At 35.1% G+C, this 14,556-nt stretch overlaps 1 protein-coding gene across 5 annotated transcripts in view; it reads right to left on the bottom strand.

Moving 5' to 3' along the window:
- BRIP1 (BRCA1 interacting protein C-terminal helicase 1) overlaps window positions 1–14,556 on the bottom strand; it is a 192,358-nt gene that overhangs the window by 172,608 nt on the left and 5,194 nt on the right. For 4 of the 5 annotated variants that reach the window (XR_003792003.1, XR_003792004.1, XM_029212473.1 and 1 more), the window contains exons 4-7: window positions 14,367–14,540; window positions 6,689–6,816; window positions 6,125–6,163; window positions 5,020–5,139 (exon numbers count right to left, since the gene is read on the bottom strand). Coding sequence is in view for 2 of the 5 variants with exons in the window: in XM_029212473.1 (XP_029068306.1) it covers window positions 5,020–5,139; window positions 6,125–6,163; window positions 6,689–6,816; window positions 14,367–14,540 (461 nt within the window). In the remaining 3 variants the exon portion in view is untranslated. The remainder of the gene's footprint in view (window positions 1–5,019; window positions 5,140–6,124; window positions 6,164–6,688; window positions 6,817–14,366; window positions 14,541–14,556) is intronic. The other variant, XR_003792005.1, reaches the window with a different exon arrangement.

The following is a 14,556-nucleotide window of genomic DNA, read 5'->3' as shown; positions in this document are numbered from 1 at the left end:
GTTGAGATTTAGCTTCCTCAATAAATCTTCAAACTTATAAGAAATTGTCAGAAACCCATACCTTTAACATTATGAGTAATAAATCACCCATCTATGAAAAATTATTGCATTTCTAAAGCAATGTAGACCTATACCAGCTAAAGCCAAGGAAGAAAACTTGTAACTTCTGGTTTAAAAATAAAACTGATATAAAGATATAGATACACATGTATAGATACAATTATACTTTGCCAATAAGAAGATCATAATAAATGATCAACATAGTACATAACCAAAACAAGAAATCAATCAAAGAAGTTAGTTTAAAATTAAGATACTCAGCCAGGAGCACAGTAGCTCTGCTTATGGTCAAGTGGTCTAGATCCTAAACAGGCTGAGCTATAAACATCTTTAACACATATTAAAAGAATTTGCTAATTATAAACCTAACTTCTGAAAATTAATATTATTAACCAGTATTATATAATACCTTTTATCAGCAGCATACAAATATGTAAGTATTTGCTGCTACTACTACAACTGCTGCTGATGATACTTTTACTACCACTTACCACTTAATAAGCTCCAAGATATGCCAGGTATAATCTAAGCACTTTATAAGTATTAACTTGTTTAATCCTCTAGCAGCCCTGTAAGATAGATACTATTACCATCCCCATTTAACAAATGGGAAAATGAAGTAGCGATAGTTTAAAACCTTAATCAAGGTTACAAAGGTTGTAAAGAGCAAAACTGTGATTAAAACCCAGGCACTCTGATTTGAGCTCATTCTCTTAACCAGTAAAAACAAAACGAAACAAAAAAAATCCTTAAAAAACAAAAAACTTTATCTTATTTTAGCTATTATCAATCATATTATTCTATACTTGATTTCTTTAGCCTTGAGGCTTCTACATATTTTTCCCCTTATCTTGGTGCTAGAATACTGTTTACATGGCTCCAGAATTTCTGAGGCATTTTAGAGAATGTATAATAAAGTAATTAGAGCATTTGCCAGAGCATCAGACTCCTTAGGTAGGATCTAACCCCACTATTTGCCAGCTTTGTGACCTTAGGCAAATTACTTACTTCTCAGAGTTTCCTTATCTGTAAGATGAGAATAACAACAGTACCTGCCTCAAAGTCATTATAAGAATTCAATAAGATTCTACCAACAAATATTTATTGGGCAACTAATATATGCCATACGCTGTTCTAGGTAGCCGAGATACCCGTGAAAAAGATTGACATTACATTCTAACAGGGCAAATAGATAATAAACAAGTAGACTAATAAATTCAAATAGTAAGGGCTATGAAGACAATAAGGTACAGTGAAAGAAAATGAGCAAGAAAACACTGGCAAACATAAAGCATATATTTTTACTGACATTAAAAACTCCTGAGATGACTTCTCCAAACATAAGGCTTCTCTGAAGATAACTGACTATTCTTTTCCCCCACTCAGTATTTTCAAGAATTTAAAAGAAGGCTCTTTGAGGGCAGGGATTATGGTATTCATTTACTCAGTCTACAACTAGGTTCCTGGCACTACGTTAGGTGCTTGAAACAAAAAGATGAATAAAACAGTCACAGTCTTCAAGGAGGTCTCAGAGAAACTGGTGTTGTCCATAATGGAACTAAGAGCCTGTGGAGAGGATATTAAGAGTAAGGTGAGTGTTAAAAACTGGGAAGTAGGGACTTCCTCGTGGTCCAGTGGTTAAGAATCCGCCTTCCAATGCAGAGGATGTGGGTTCGATCCCTAGTCAGGGAACTAGGATCCTACATGCCGCAGGGCAACTAAGCCCACGCACCACAACTACTGAGCCTGCGTGTCACAACTGGTGACCCCGCGTGCCACAACTATAGAGCCCACGCACTCTGGACCCCACATGACACAACTAGAGAGCCTGCACACCACAACTACTGAGCCCTGTGCACTCTGGAGCCCGCACACCACAACTAGAGAGAAGCCTGTACACCGAAACGAAGAGCCTGTGCGGCACAATGAAAGATCCCGTGTGCCACAGCTAAGACCTGATGCAAAGGGGAAATAGGCAATCTACCTGAAAAAGAATTCAGAGTAATGATAGTAAAGATGATGCAAAATCTTGGAAATAAAATGGAGAAAATACAAGAAACGTTTAACAAGAACCTAGAAGAACTAAAGAGCAAACAAACAATGATGAACAACACAATAAATGAAATTAAAAATTCTCCAGAAGGGATCAATAGCAGAATGAGGCAGAAAAACATATAAGTGACCTGGAAGATAAAATAGTAGAAGTAACTACTGCAGAGCAGAATTAAGAAAAAAGAATGAAAAGAATTGAGGACAGTCTCAGAGACCTCTGGGACAACATTAAACGCACCAACATTCGAATTATAGGAGTCCCAGAAGAAGAGAAAAAGAAAGGGACTGAGAAAACATTTGAAGAGATTACAGTTGAAAACTTCCCTAATACGGGAAAGGAAATAGTCAATGAAGTCCAAAAAGCACAGAAAAGTCCCATACAGGATAAATCCAAGGAGAAACATGCCAAAACACATATTAATCAGACTACCAAAAATTAAATACAAAGAAAATATATTAAAAGCAGCAAGGGAAAAACAACAAATAACATACAAGGGAATCCCCATAAGGTTAACAGCTGATCTTTCAGCAAAAAACTCTGCAAGACAGAAGGGAGTGGCAGGACATATTTAAAGTCATGAAAGGGAAAAACCTACAACCAAGATTACTCTACCCAGCAAGGATTTCATTTCAGATTTGACAGAGAAATTAAAACCTTTACAGACAAGCAAAATCTAAGAGAATTCAGCACGCCCAAACCAGCTTTACAACAAATCCTAAAGGAACTTCTCTTGGCAGGAAACACAAGAGAAGGAAAAGACCTACAATAACAAACCCAAAACAATTAAGAAAATGGTAATAGGAACATACATATCCATACAATTATACTCCAATAAAGATGATTAAAAAAAAAACACCTGATGCAGCCAAAAATAATAAATAAATTAATTAATTAATTACATAAAATAAAAATAAAATGTTAATTAAAAAAAAAAGAAAATGTTCTTGAGAAATACAAGGAACATTCCAGATGGGAATCTAACTCAAAATTGGGGACACCAAGGAAGGCTTCCTGAAGGATTATCAGAAGTCAGACAAAAAAAGTGGGAAAGAGGAGAAAGGGCAAAAGAATGCAAAAAGTTTATAAAGGCCTAAAGACTGTACAGGTAAACAGGAGCTTTATAAGCCATCTAAAGACTTCTGGAATTTGTCAATGAGTTGTTCCATCCCCTACCTGAAAAACTAAAAATACAGACAGACTATATGAAACAATAGTTTTTAAGACAGGACATCAGGTAAGGAAGAGTGATCCCTGAGAGATGGGAAACAAATGAGATTAAGCCTTATGATTCTTTCAGCTTGTTGTCCTGAGAGTTTGCATGCTGTGGCATGGGGAAGGGGAACCAAGATATAGCCCAGCAAACCCAAGTTGAAGAGACACTGCTGAGAGTCCAGGGAGACCAAGAAGACTAAAGTTCACAGAGAAGAAAGCAGAATGGAGAGTGCTGCACAAAGAATGCACTCCAGAGATCTGCAGAAGGACCTCTCAAGTATCTAGTAGAGTACTGATCAGCACATGCCAATGAGGAAACAATCCAAGATAGTGGCAAGAACCACCTGAAATGATGAGACACTCACAGACAGCATGGAACAGTGCCTGTTCCCACCAGCCAGGCTGGAAAACTTCATAACTCATGGAGCATTAGGTAGAGGACTCAAAAGGAGGTAGCCTCTACTGAGGTAGCCCAAAACTAAACCCGGCTCAGGCCCTACCTAACAAATCCTAAAAGCAAGAACCAAAAGGATCAAGCTGATTCCAAGTAATTTAACTGCATCCCAGAGCAAAACTCAAGAGTACTTATAGAAATACAATAATATCCAGTACCCAACAAGGTAAACTTCGCAATATTTGGAATTCAATAAAAAATTCCAGGCATGATTCCATTTATATAAAACTATATAATTAAAACATATTTCATTATACAATATCAAAAAGTCACATATACAATATCACCACCAATAAATATCATCAGAGTCTTTAAGTATCAGAAAACTGCTAAGCTCACAGTAGTATACACAATTTTTCAAAATTCTGATTTTTCACTGAAATCTGAAATTTTATCAGGCTCACTTTATTTTCGAGAATTACCGAAGTTAGTCTCAGTTATTCTTTCAAGTAAAAACAATGTTCTGTGAAAAAAGTGGCTAGTTCAGCTCACAATCCAAACAATCCTATAAGTGCTTTCCCTCAAGAAAACCATCCTACTTCTGAATGCAAAAGTGATTTACGAAAACTACTCTATTCTTCACACAGAATGTTAAAAATCTCAAGGGTGAAGATTTAATAAAATTAGTAATTTTTACTGCTTCATCAAGGACTTAAGTGAAACTGGCTTTTCTTAACTGTGCATTAACGACGGTGAAGAAAATTACTATTAATACAGGTTGATGCCACTACCCTTATTGTGTTAAAGCACCAACAGTTTTACCAACCTATGCTTTTGTACCATCAGTGCAAATGTCAAAGATGGTAAAAAAAAAAAAAAAAAAAAAAAAAAGGTAAGTAACATCTTAACATCACTATGAAAATACTTTTGACCTCACAGACTATCTGGAAAAAAATCTCAGGAATCTCCAGAGCTCCCTGGACTACTCCTTGAGAAGTGATGCCCTAAGGACACTGAAAGAACTCTAGGAAGTAGAGTTCACAAACATTAGAATGTAAAAGAGGAAAAAAACTTTCAGATCTCGTTCTAGTCCAATTCTCTTATTTTATAAATGAGGAAACTGGGGCACAAAGAGCATAGGTTTACCATCTCACACAGCAGAAGACATGTGACAGCACTTAGGACTTCTGAGTTGTTTTCTACTCTTCTTTGATTATACTATTCTTCATCTTTTTCAAAAATGGATTTAGCAAATTCCACATTTTCCTTCTTTAAACTGAACAATGGTATAAATACATACATTTTGTGGAGAAAAGGAATTTATCTTTCCTAATGGGGAGTTGAGTTTTGTGGTCTTTCCTGAAGCAACTTTTGCATCCAAATGGTGCACCTCCTTTTCAAAACAATGACGTTTTCTAATCTGTAAATACAGAACCAAAATAAAACTTATTGTAACTAGGAAGTTTGATGAGGCTAGTTGCTCTCAAAGATCAGAATAGCTATAACGTATGTTTTCAGCAATAAAAGAAATGACTATTTCTCACTGGCAACAATCAAAAAGTTTCTAAAAACAAATAGGCACCTTGTTATAAAACTTAAATAAAACAGAATACAGTAATACCTCTCAAATTCCGACCAAAATAGCTTTAATTAATGATGTGGCAAAACTATAGCATTGTAAAATGATCTTCCCATAAAACAGCCCCACCATATGGATACCAAGAATAGTATTATGGCAAAGTCCGATTACATATCTAATTGGAAAATAAAAGTAAATAAAAATGGAAACCTTATTCTAAATTGAAAAAAAACACAGAATAAAAACTTTAAATGTAAATATTCATTATTTCCTACCTGATGAAATAAATTACTTGATTACTATTATTATATTACTTACTAGATATTTGATAATCCAAATTGTATTTGACTAAATTTCTTTTATAAACACCACTGTTTTCTTTCCAAGCTATCTATGCTTTTTCTTACTTGCCAAAACCTATTTACTTAAATTATAAAGAGGAAAAGAAGCGTTTCTGTCGATAATTGCATTCCTACAAAAAAGAAATGAGAGCCAATGAAGTCAGGGAATAAATGCTATATGTTGAGCTCTACCTCAGAACATCCAACTCTAAGTACACATTTTGGGGGAAAGAAATCCCTAGAGATACTTCATTTGTAATTGGTGATTTTCCAAATATAAAACTAGAAAATGATTTCATTCTATTTCTAAAAACAAGGTTTAATCATGGAAGTTAATAAACATTGTAAATGGAACAGATAAACTACATAAAAATGCAAACACCTTTTGAGTATATTCAATTAAAAATATACAATTATCTACAAAGGACATGTTAATTTAATAATCTTTTTTATTTGTAACTAAGTCTAAAGTCCATCCTCCTTACCTCAATGCCATGAACTCTATGAGAAAACACTGTTTTCACCTATGAAAACATTTCATTTAAAATTTCTAGTAATTTCGGTTCTTCAATAATTTTTAGAAATAAACATATTTTATAATGTATTGATATTAAAAACTCAATAACAGTAAACCTTGTCATTACATTAAAACTATCAATACCAAAAGTATCTATGACCTAAATATTCACATCAGAGGTATATTGGCCAAAAGAAAATGCCATTATTAGATAAAAACAAGGAGTTAAAAAGTACCAAGTAGCTCTGTTACTGATACATGCCTTAAGTAAATATTTATTGTCAAATTCCTTATATATAAGAAAGCACCATTCAGTTTCACTTTAATGACATGCTACTATGAATAATTTACTATAATAAACTCCTTTGTAATGAGTAACTCTATACAATGAAATTATAATAATTTACCATTTAATTCACATCTGACACTACCCAAAATAATCTCTACAGATGCTACTGAAAAATGATTGATACTTGACTACCTTGTTCAGCTATAACTAACGGGATTATTCCACTGCCAATAAACTGTTTACCTGCTGTGTAGTTTCTAAGGGTCGAATTCTTTTCTTCTCTACTTGAAAATCATCATTTTCATCTCTGTACATGGATGCCTGTTTCTTAGCAGATAGCTTTGCAGCCAGTGTAGTTTTTTCAGGAGAGTCTTATATAAGAAGTCATAAAAAATCAGTATAAATAACTTACATTTAGGTAATATTTTTAGAAAAAAATTGAAATCAAGATGTAAGACTTTAATCTGTAAAAATATTGAATCACTATGCTGTACACCCAAAACTAAGATAATACTGTAAATAAACTATGCTTCAACTTTAAAAAAGATGTTAAGACTTATTTCTATAAACTTCATAACACAGTTTAAAATAGGAAATGCTAAACATCTTTAAGAGCACTTATTTACCGCTCAGTATACTTTGACAAAGACACAGCAAACATTTTTAGAAATATGCTTTCAAGATGGAAGTCTATAAATGGTGCTGGGAAAACTGGACAGCTACATGTAAAAAAATGAAATTAGAACATTCTTTAACACCATACACAAAAATAAACTCAAGGATTAAAGACCTAAATGTAAGACGGGATACTATAAAACTCTTAGAGGAAAACACAGGCAGAACACTCTTTGACATAAATCGCAGAAGTATCTTTTTCAATCCATCTCCCTGAGTAATGGAAATAAAAACAAAAATAAACAAATGGATGTACACTACCAAATGTAAAACAGATAGCTAGCTGGAAGCAGACTCATAGATCAGCTCAGTGCTTTGTGACCACCTAGAGGGGTGGGACAGGGAGGGTGGGAGGGAAATGCAAGAGGGAGGGGATATGGGGATATATGCATACATATAGCTGATTCACTTTGCTATACAGCAGAAACTAACACAACAATGTAAAGCAAGTATACCCCAATAAAGATGTTAAAAAAAAATAAAAGGAAAAAAAAATAAAAATAAAAAAAAAATAAAAGGGACCTAATTAAACTCAAAAGCTTTTGCACAGCAAAGGAGACGATAAACAAAACGAAAAGACAACCTGCAGAATGGGAGAAAATATTTGCAAATGATGCAACCAAAAAGGGATTAATCTCCAAAATTTACAAACAGCTCATGCGGCTCAATATCAAAAAAACAAACAACCCAATCAAAAAATGGGCTGAAGACCTAAACAGACATTTCTCCAAAGAAGACATACAGATGGCCAAGAGGCACATGAAAAGATGCTCAACATCGCTAATTATTAGAGAAATGCAAATCAAAACTACAATGATGGTCCAGTGGTTAGGACTCTGCACTCTCACTGCTGAGGGCCTGGGTTCAATCCCGGGTCGGGGGATTAAAATCCCACAAGCCATGCAGGGTGGCCAAAAAAAACCAAAAAACTACAATGAGCTATCACCTCACACCAGTCAAAATGGCCATCATCAAAAAGTCTACACAAAAAGAAAATTATAGACCAATATCACTGATGAACATAGATGCAAAAATCCTGAACAAAATACTAGCAAACAGAATCCAACAGCACATTGAAAGTATCATACACCAGAATCAAGTGGAATTTATCCCAGGGATGCAAGGATTCTTCAGTATATGCAAATCAATCAATGTGATACACCACATTAACAAATTAAAAACCATATGATCATCTCAACAGATGCAGAAAAAGCTTTTTACAAAATTCAACATCCATTTATGATAAAAACTGTCCACAAAATGGGCACAGAGGAAACCTACCTCAACATAATAAAGACAAAATATGACAAACACACAGGAAGCATCACACTCAATGGTGAAAAACTGAAAGCATTTCCACTAGGATCAGGAAGAAGACAAGGATGTCACTCTCGTCACTCTTATTGAACATAGTTTGAAAGTCCTAGCCACAGCAATCAGGGAAGAAAAAGAAATAGAAGGAATACGAATTGCAAAAGAAGCAGCAAAACTGTCACTATTTGCCAATGACATGATACTGCACATAGAAAATCCTAAAGATGGCACCAGAAAACTACTAGAACTAATCAGCGAATTTGGTAAGGTTGCAGGATACAAGATTAATGCACAGGAATCTCTGGCATTCCTATACACCAATGACTAAAAATCAGAAAGAGAAATTAAGGAAACACTCCCATTTACCATTGCAACAAAAAGAAAAATACCTAGGAATAAACCTGCTTAAGGAGGCGAAAGACTTGAACTCAGAAAACTATGAAACACTGATGAAAGAAATCAAAGATGACATAAACAGATGGAGAAATATATCCATGTTCTTGGGTTGAAAGAATCAACATTGTGAAAATGACTATACTACCCAAATCAATCTACAGATTCAGTGCAATCCCTATCAAACTACCAATGGCATTCTTCACAGAATTAGAACAAAAAATCTTACAATTCATATGGAAACACAAAAGACCCCCAATAGCCAAAGCAATCTTGGGAAAGAAAACAGAGTTTGAGGAATCAGCCTCCCCGGCTTCAAACTATACCACAAAGCTACAGTAATCAAGACAGTATGGTACTGGCACAAAAACAGAAATATAGATCAATGGTACAGGATAGAATGCCCAGAGATAAACCCATGCACATATGGGCACCTAACTTACGACAAAGGAGGCAAGAACATACAACAGTGAAAAGACAGCCTCTTCAATAAGTGGTGCTGGGAAAACTGGACAGCTACATGTCAAAGAATGAAATTAGAACACTTCCTAACACCATACACAAAACTAAACTCCAAATGAATTAAAGACTTAAATGTAAGACCAGATACTATAAAACTTTTAAAGGAAAACATAGGAAAAACATTCTTTAACATAAACCACAGCAAGATCTTTTTTGACCCACCTCTTCGAGTAACAGAAATAAAAACAAAAATAAACAAATGGGACTTAATTAAACTTAAAAGCTTTTGCACAGCAAAGAAAACCATAAACAAGACAAAAAGACAACCTTCAGAATGGGAGAAAACATTTGCAAATGAAACAACAGACAGAGGATTAATCTTGAAAATATACAAGCAGCCCTTGGAGCTCAATATCAAAAATCAAACAATCCAGTTAAAAAATGGGCAGAAGACCTAAATAGACATTTCACTAAGGAAGACATACAGATGGCCAAGAGGCACATGAAAAGATGCTCAACATCACTAATTATCAGAGAAATGCAAATCAAAACTACAGTGAGGTATCACCTCACGCTGGTCAGAATAGCCATTATCAAAAAACCTAGAAACAGTAAATGCTGGAAAGGGTGTGGTGAAAAGGGAACCCTCCTACACTGTTGGTGGGAATGTAAATTGATACAACTACTATAGAAAACAGCATGAAGGTTCCTTAAAAAACTAAAAGTAGAACTACCATATGACCCAGCAATTCCACTACTTACAATAGCCAGGACATGGAACCAACCTAAATGTCCATCGACAGATGAATGGATAAAGAAGATGTGGCACATATATACAATGGAATATTACTCAGCCATAAAAAGAAATGAAATGGAGTTATTTGTAGTGAGGTAGATAGACCTAGAGTCTGTCATACAGAGTGAAGTAAGTCAGAAAGAGAAAAACAAATACTGTATGCTAACACATGTATATGGAAACTAAAAAAAAAAAAAAAATGGTACTGATGAACCTAGTTGCAGGGCAGGAATAAAGAAGTAGACATACAGAATGGACTTGATGACATGGGGTGGGAAGGCAAAGCTGGGGCAAAGTGAGAGTAGCATCGACATACATACACTACCGAATGTAAAATAGTTGGCTGGTGGGAAGCAGCAGCATAGCACAGAGAGACTGGCTTGGTGCTTTGCAATGACCTAGAGGGGTGGGATAGGGAGGATGGGAGAGAGGCTCAAGAGGGAGGGGATATGGGGACATGTGTATGCATATGGCTGATTCGCTTTGTTGTGCAACAGAAACTAACATGGTATTGTGAAGCAATTATACTCCAATAAAGATTAAAAAAAAAAATTATCAACCTCATTAGTTACCACAGAGATAACAATTAAAATTCACGAGAACAACACACAGGCACCATAACGACTAAAACTTAAAAAGACTTTAATATCAAGTGCTAACAAGAATACTGGGGGCTTCCCTGGTGGTGCAGTGGTTAAGAATCTGCCTGCCAATGCAGGGGACACGGGTTCGAGCCCTGGTACGGGAAGATCCCACATGCCGCGGAGCAACTAAGCCCGTGTGCCACAACCACTGAGCCTGCGCTCTAGAGCCCACGTGCCACAACTACTGAAGCCTGCGCACCTACAGCCTGTGCTCCACAACAAGAGAAGCCACCACAATGAGAAGCCCGCACACCGCAGCAAAGAGTAGTCTCCACTCGCCACAACTAGAGAAAGCCCGCGAGCAGCAACAAAGACCCAACGCAGGCAAAAATAAAACATAAATTAAATTAATAAATTAAAAAAAAAAGAATGCTGAACAATGTAACTTCCATATGCTACTAGATGTAGAGTCGGGGCGGGGGGGGATGAATAAACTGGTTCAACCATTTTGGAAAACGTTGGCAGTATCTACTATAGTTCAACATATGCATACACTATGACCAGCAATTCCATTCCTAGATCTATATCTAATAGAAAGTGTTTACCTATCTGTACCAGAATGAACAAGAATGTTCATAATAGCTTTAATAACCAAAATTAGAAACCACCCAAATGTCTAACAATTGTAGAATGAAATAATAAATTATGGTATATAATTTGTTATATACCATAAAATACAGCAATAAGAACTACTGCTATATACAACACAAATGAATCTGAGAAATATGTTAAGCAAAAGCTGACAGACACAAGAGTACAGATATAATTCCATTTCTATAAAGAAGCAAAACTCATCAATGGTGACAGAGGGAGGATAGCTACTACCTGTGGAGAGAGAGAACAGTGACAGGAAAAGAACATGAGAAGTGCCACTGGGGTGTTAGCTATGTCCTATTTTTCATCTAGTGGTAGTTACACGAGTGTGTTTACTTTGTGAAAATTCATCAAGCTATACACATAGAATTTGTGCATTTTTCTGTATTTAGGTCATATTTTTAAAGAATTTACTTAAAAATGTAAAGAGAGCATCAGAATACAACCCAGATTTACCCCATCAGATCCTTGAAGAGACTACTCTAAACAACTCTAACTCACAATTATATTAAAATTCAAGTTTATTGAAAACTGATTTTTTACAAAGGCACAAAGGCAATGCAGCAGACAAAGGGTAGCCTTTTCAATAAATGTTAATGAAAAATTAAATATTTATATGCAAAATAAACGAACTTGGATCCACATCTCACACCGTATACAATAATTACTTAGACTTAAAAGTAAAACCTAAAACTATACTTGATTAAAAAAAGAAGCTTGTACTCAAGAATATATAAAGAAATCCCAAACTTAACAATAAGAAAAAAACAATAAACAGGCAAAAGATTTCAACAGACATTTCATCAAAGAAGATATACAAATGGCTAATAAGCACATGAAAAGATGCTCAACATCACAAGTCATTAGGGAAAAGCAAAATAAAACCACAATAAGATACCACTATAAGCTTATTAGAATGGCTAAAAAGATTTACCATACCAAGTGCTGGCAAGGATGCAGAGAAATGGGAACTCTCATACACTGCTGGTGGAAATGTAAAATGGCATAACTACTTTGGGAAACAGTTTTGAAGTTTCTTAAAGTTAAACGTAAGTGATCCAGTCATTACACTCCTAGGTATTTACCCAGAAAAGTGAAAGCACATGTCCATAACAATGACTTATACACAAATGTTCACAGCAGCTTTATTTGTAACAACCGGAAACTAGAAACAACTCAAATACACATCAACAGGTGACTGCATAAACAATTTGCAGTATATCCATACACTAGAATATTACTCAGCAATAAAAAGAAGCAACTGTTGATACATGCAACAACATGGATGAATTTTAAAAGAATTATGTTAAGTGAAAGAAGCTAGGCAAAATAAGTATACAAACTGTATTGCTTCATTCATATAAACTCTAGAAAATGCAAACTAATCTACAGTGACCGAAAACACTCAGTGGTTGTTTGGGGAGGATAAATTATAAAATGGTGGAAAGGAGGGATAATAAAGGGGCATGAGAAAACTTTTGAAGCTGATGGATATATTCACTATCTTGATGTTAGTGAAAGTTTCAGGGAAATACTCTTATGTCGAAGCTTATCAAAATGTACCATTTAAATATATAGAGTCTATTATGTCAAGAATGTTTCAGTAAAGCTGTCTTAAAAAAAAATTCCAGGTTGTACATAAACATTATAAGCCAAGAGTTCTTATATTAATAATTAGCTTAAAATCAATTCCATTCATTCATACAACAAATATTTATCTAGCTCCTACTATATGCCAGGCACTGCTAGGTATGCAATGGTGAGCAAACTGACACAGTTCCTGACCTCATGGAGTATACAGTCTGCTACGGGAAGCAGAGATTAATAAAAGATGCACACAGACACGTGGATAATACAAATTGTAACAAGTGCTATGAAGGAGAGGTACACAGTGAGATGACAGAATATAATAGGGAAACCAAATGTAGTGTGACGGAAAGATCAGTATGGCTGCCTTAAAGAAGTGATATCTAAGCTGAGAGCTAAAGGAAGAGCAGGACAAGTTGAAGATGAAATTTTCCTCAGAAGAGACACTAACACAAGCAAAGGTTCTGAAGGCAGCAGAAAGCATGACCCTTTGAAAGAATGTTTGGAAAGAAAGCCAAAAATGTTAAGGGTCAAAACCGAGTAGACAACACTATTGGTCACCTCTCCGGCATCTATTCCACTTCCTCTTCCTCATTCCTAAAAGAATCACACTTCGGTTCAAGCAGCTACCATCCTCCACACAGTCATGTGCTTTAGAGGAAGACAACTCGATCCTTGATTTTAGGAAGTGGATACTGTTTAGACTTAAGCCAGTCATGGCAACCTCTTTTCTCCCTGCCAGTGATTAGTTAAGGAATGGCATGAGTGAAAGCAGGAAAGGAGTTATTACACGGTCTAAAGAACAAATGGTAGTTTGTACTAGGGAAGTTACCAATGGAGGTGGAGATTTGCATGGAGGAATAAGGAATAGCAAAGCGTACAGGATGTCTCCTAGGTTTCTGGCTTAGGCAAGTAATGGTCAATCTTTTCCCTACAGTCAAAGCAAAAGAAATATTCTTTAAATTAATAATCTTATGTTATTGATAATACATTTCTCTTAAATAAATCTAGTAAGAACATCTAAGGATCATATTTGAAACATACCTCATTCTCATATAGGATACTGGTCTCGGAAGTCTAGGCAAACTTATCAAGAGTGAATGAGGCTAATTAGATTTTGCCTTACAATACAAATCAAAATGTTTTATAAAATTCTGACATATAATTAATACTGCTTACAAATAACATCAATTTCTGAATATCAGTTATTTTGCCTTGCTTCCTCAAAAATGATTTAAACTAGCAAGATGTCTGAATCAGTTAAAAGTGAGGCCAAGAATAAAATATTCCAAGGATTTCTGACCACTCTATGCATTATTCAAAATAATTCCAGAGAAATTAGGTGGAAATACATAACCAATTATGCTAACCAAATTTATCTACATTACGTCTCATAACAGCAATAATTAAGACCCCTATTACAGATACCAAAAGACCCAGACAAAATATAAACTACCTTGACAAGTTGACAAAGTGCCATTTCTTTCAGAAGTTGGTATACTTGGACTGTTGAAATGATATGAAGTTCCCTGGTTCACATCATTGTTTGTAAAATTCTTTGAATGGCATGTACAACAACACGACAATGGTACTTCAGCTTTTTTACTTAAGCCTTCGTTCACTGGCTTCCCTAAAAATGAAATAAC

Source organism: Monodon monoceros, unplaced genomic scaffold (assembly GCF_005190385.1).
Source record: "Monodon monoceros isolate NGI ecotype Baffin Bay Population unplaced genomic scaffold, NGI_Narwhal_1 Super_Scaffold_9, whole genome shotgun sequence".
Lineage (NCBI taxonomy): Eukaryota > Metazoa > Chordata > Mammalia > Artiodactyla > Monodontidae > Monodon > Monodon monoceros.
This window is presented reverse-complemented; position numbering and strand designations above follow the sequence as displayed.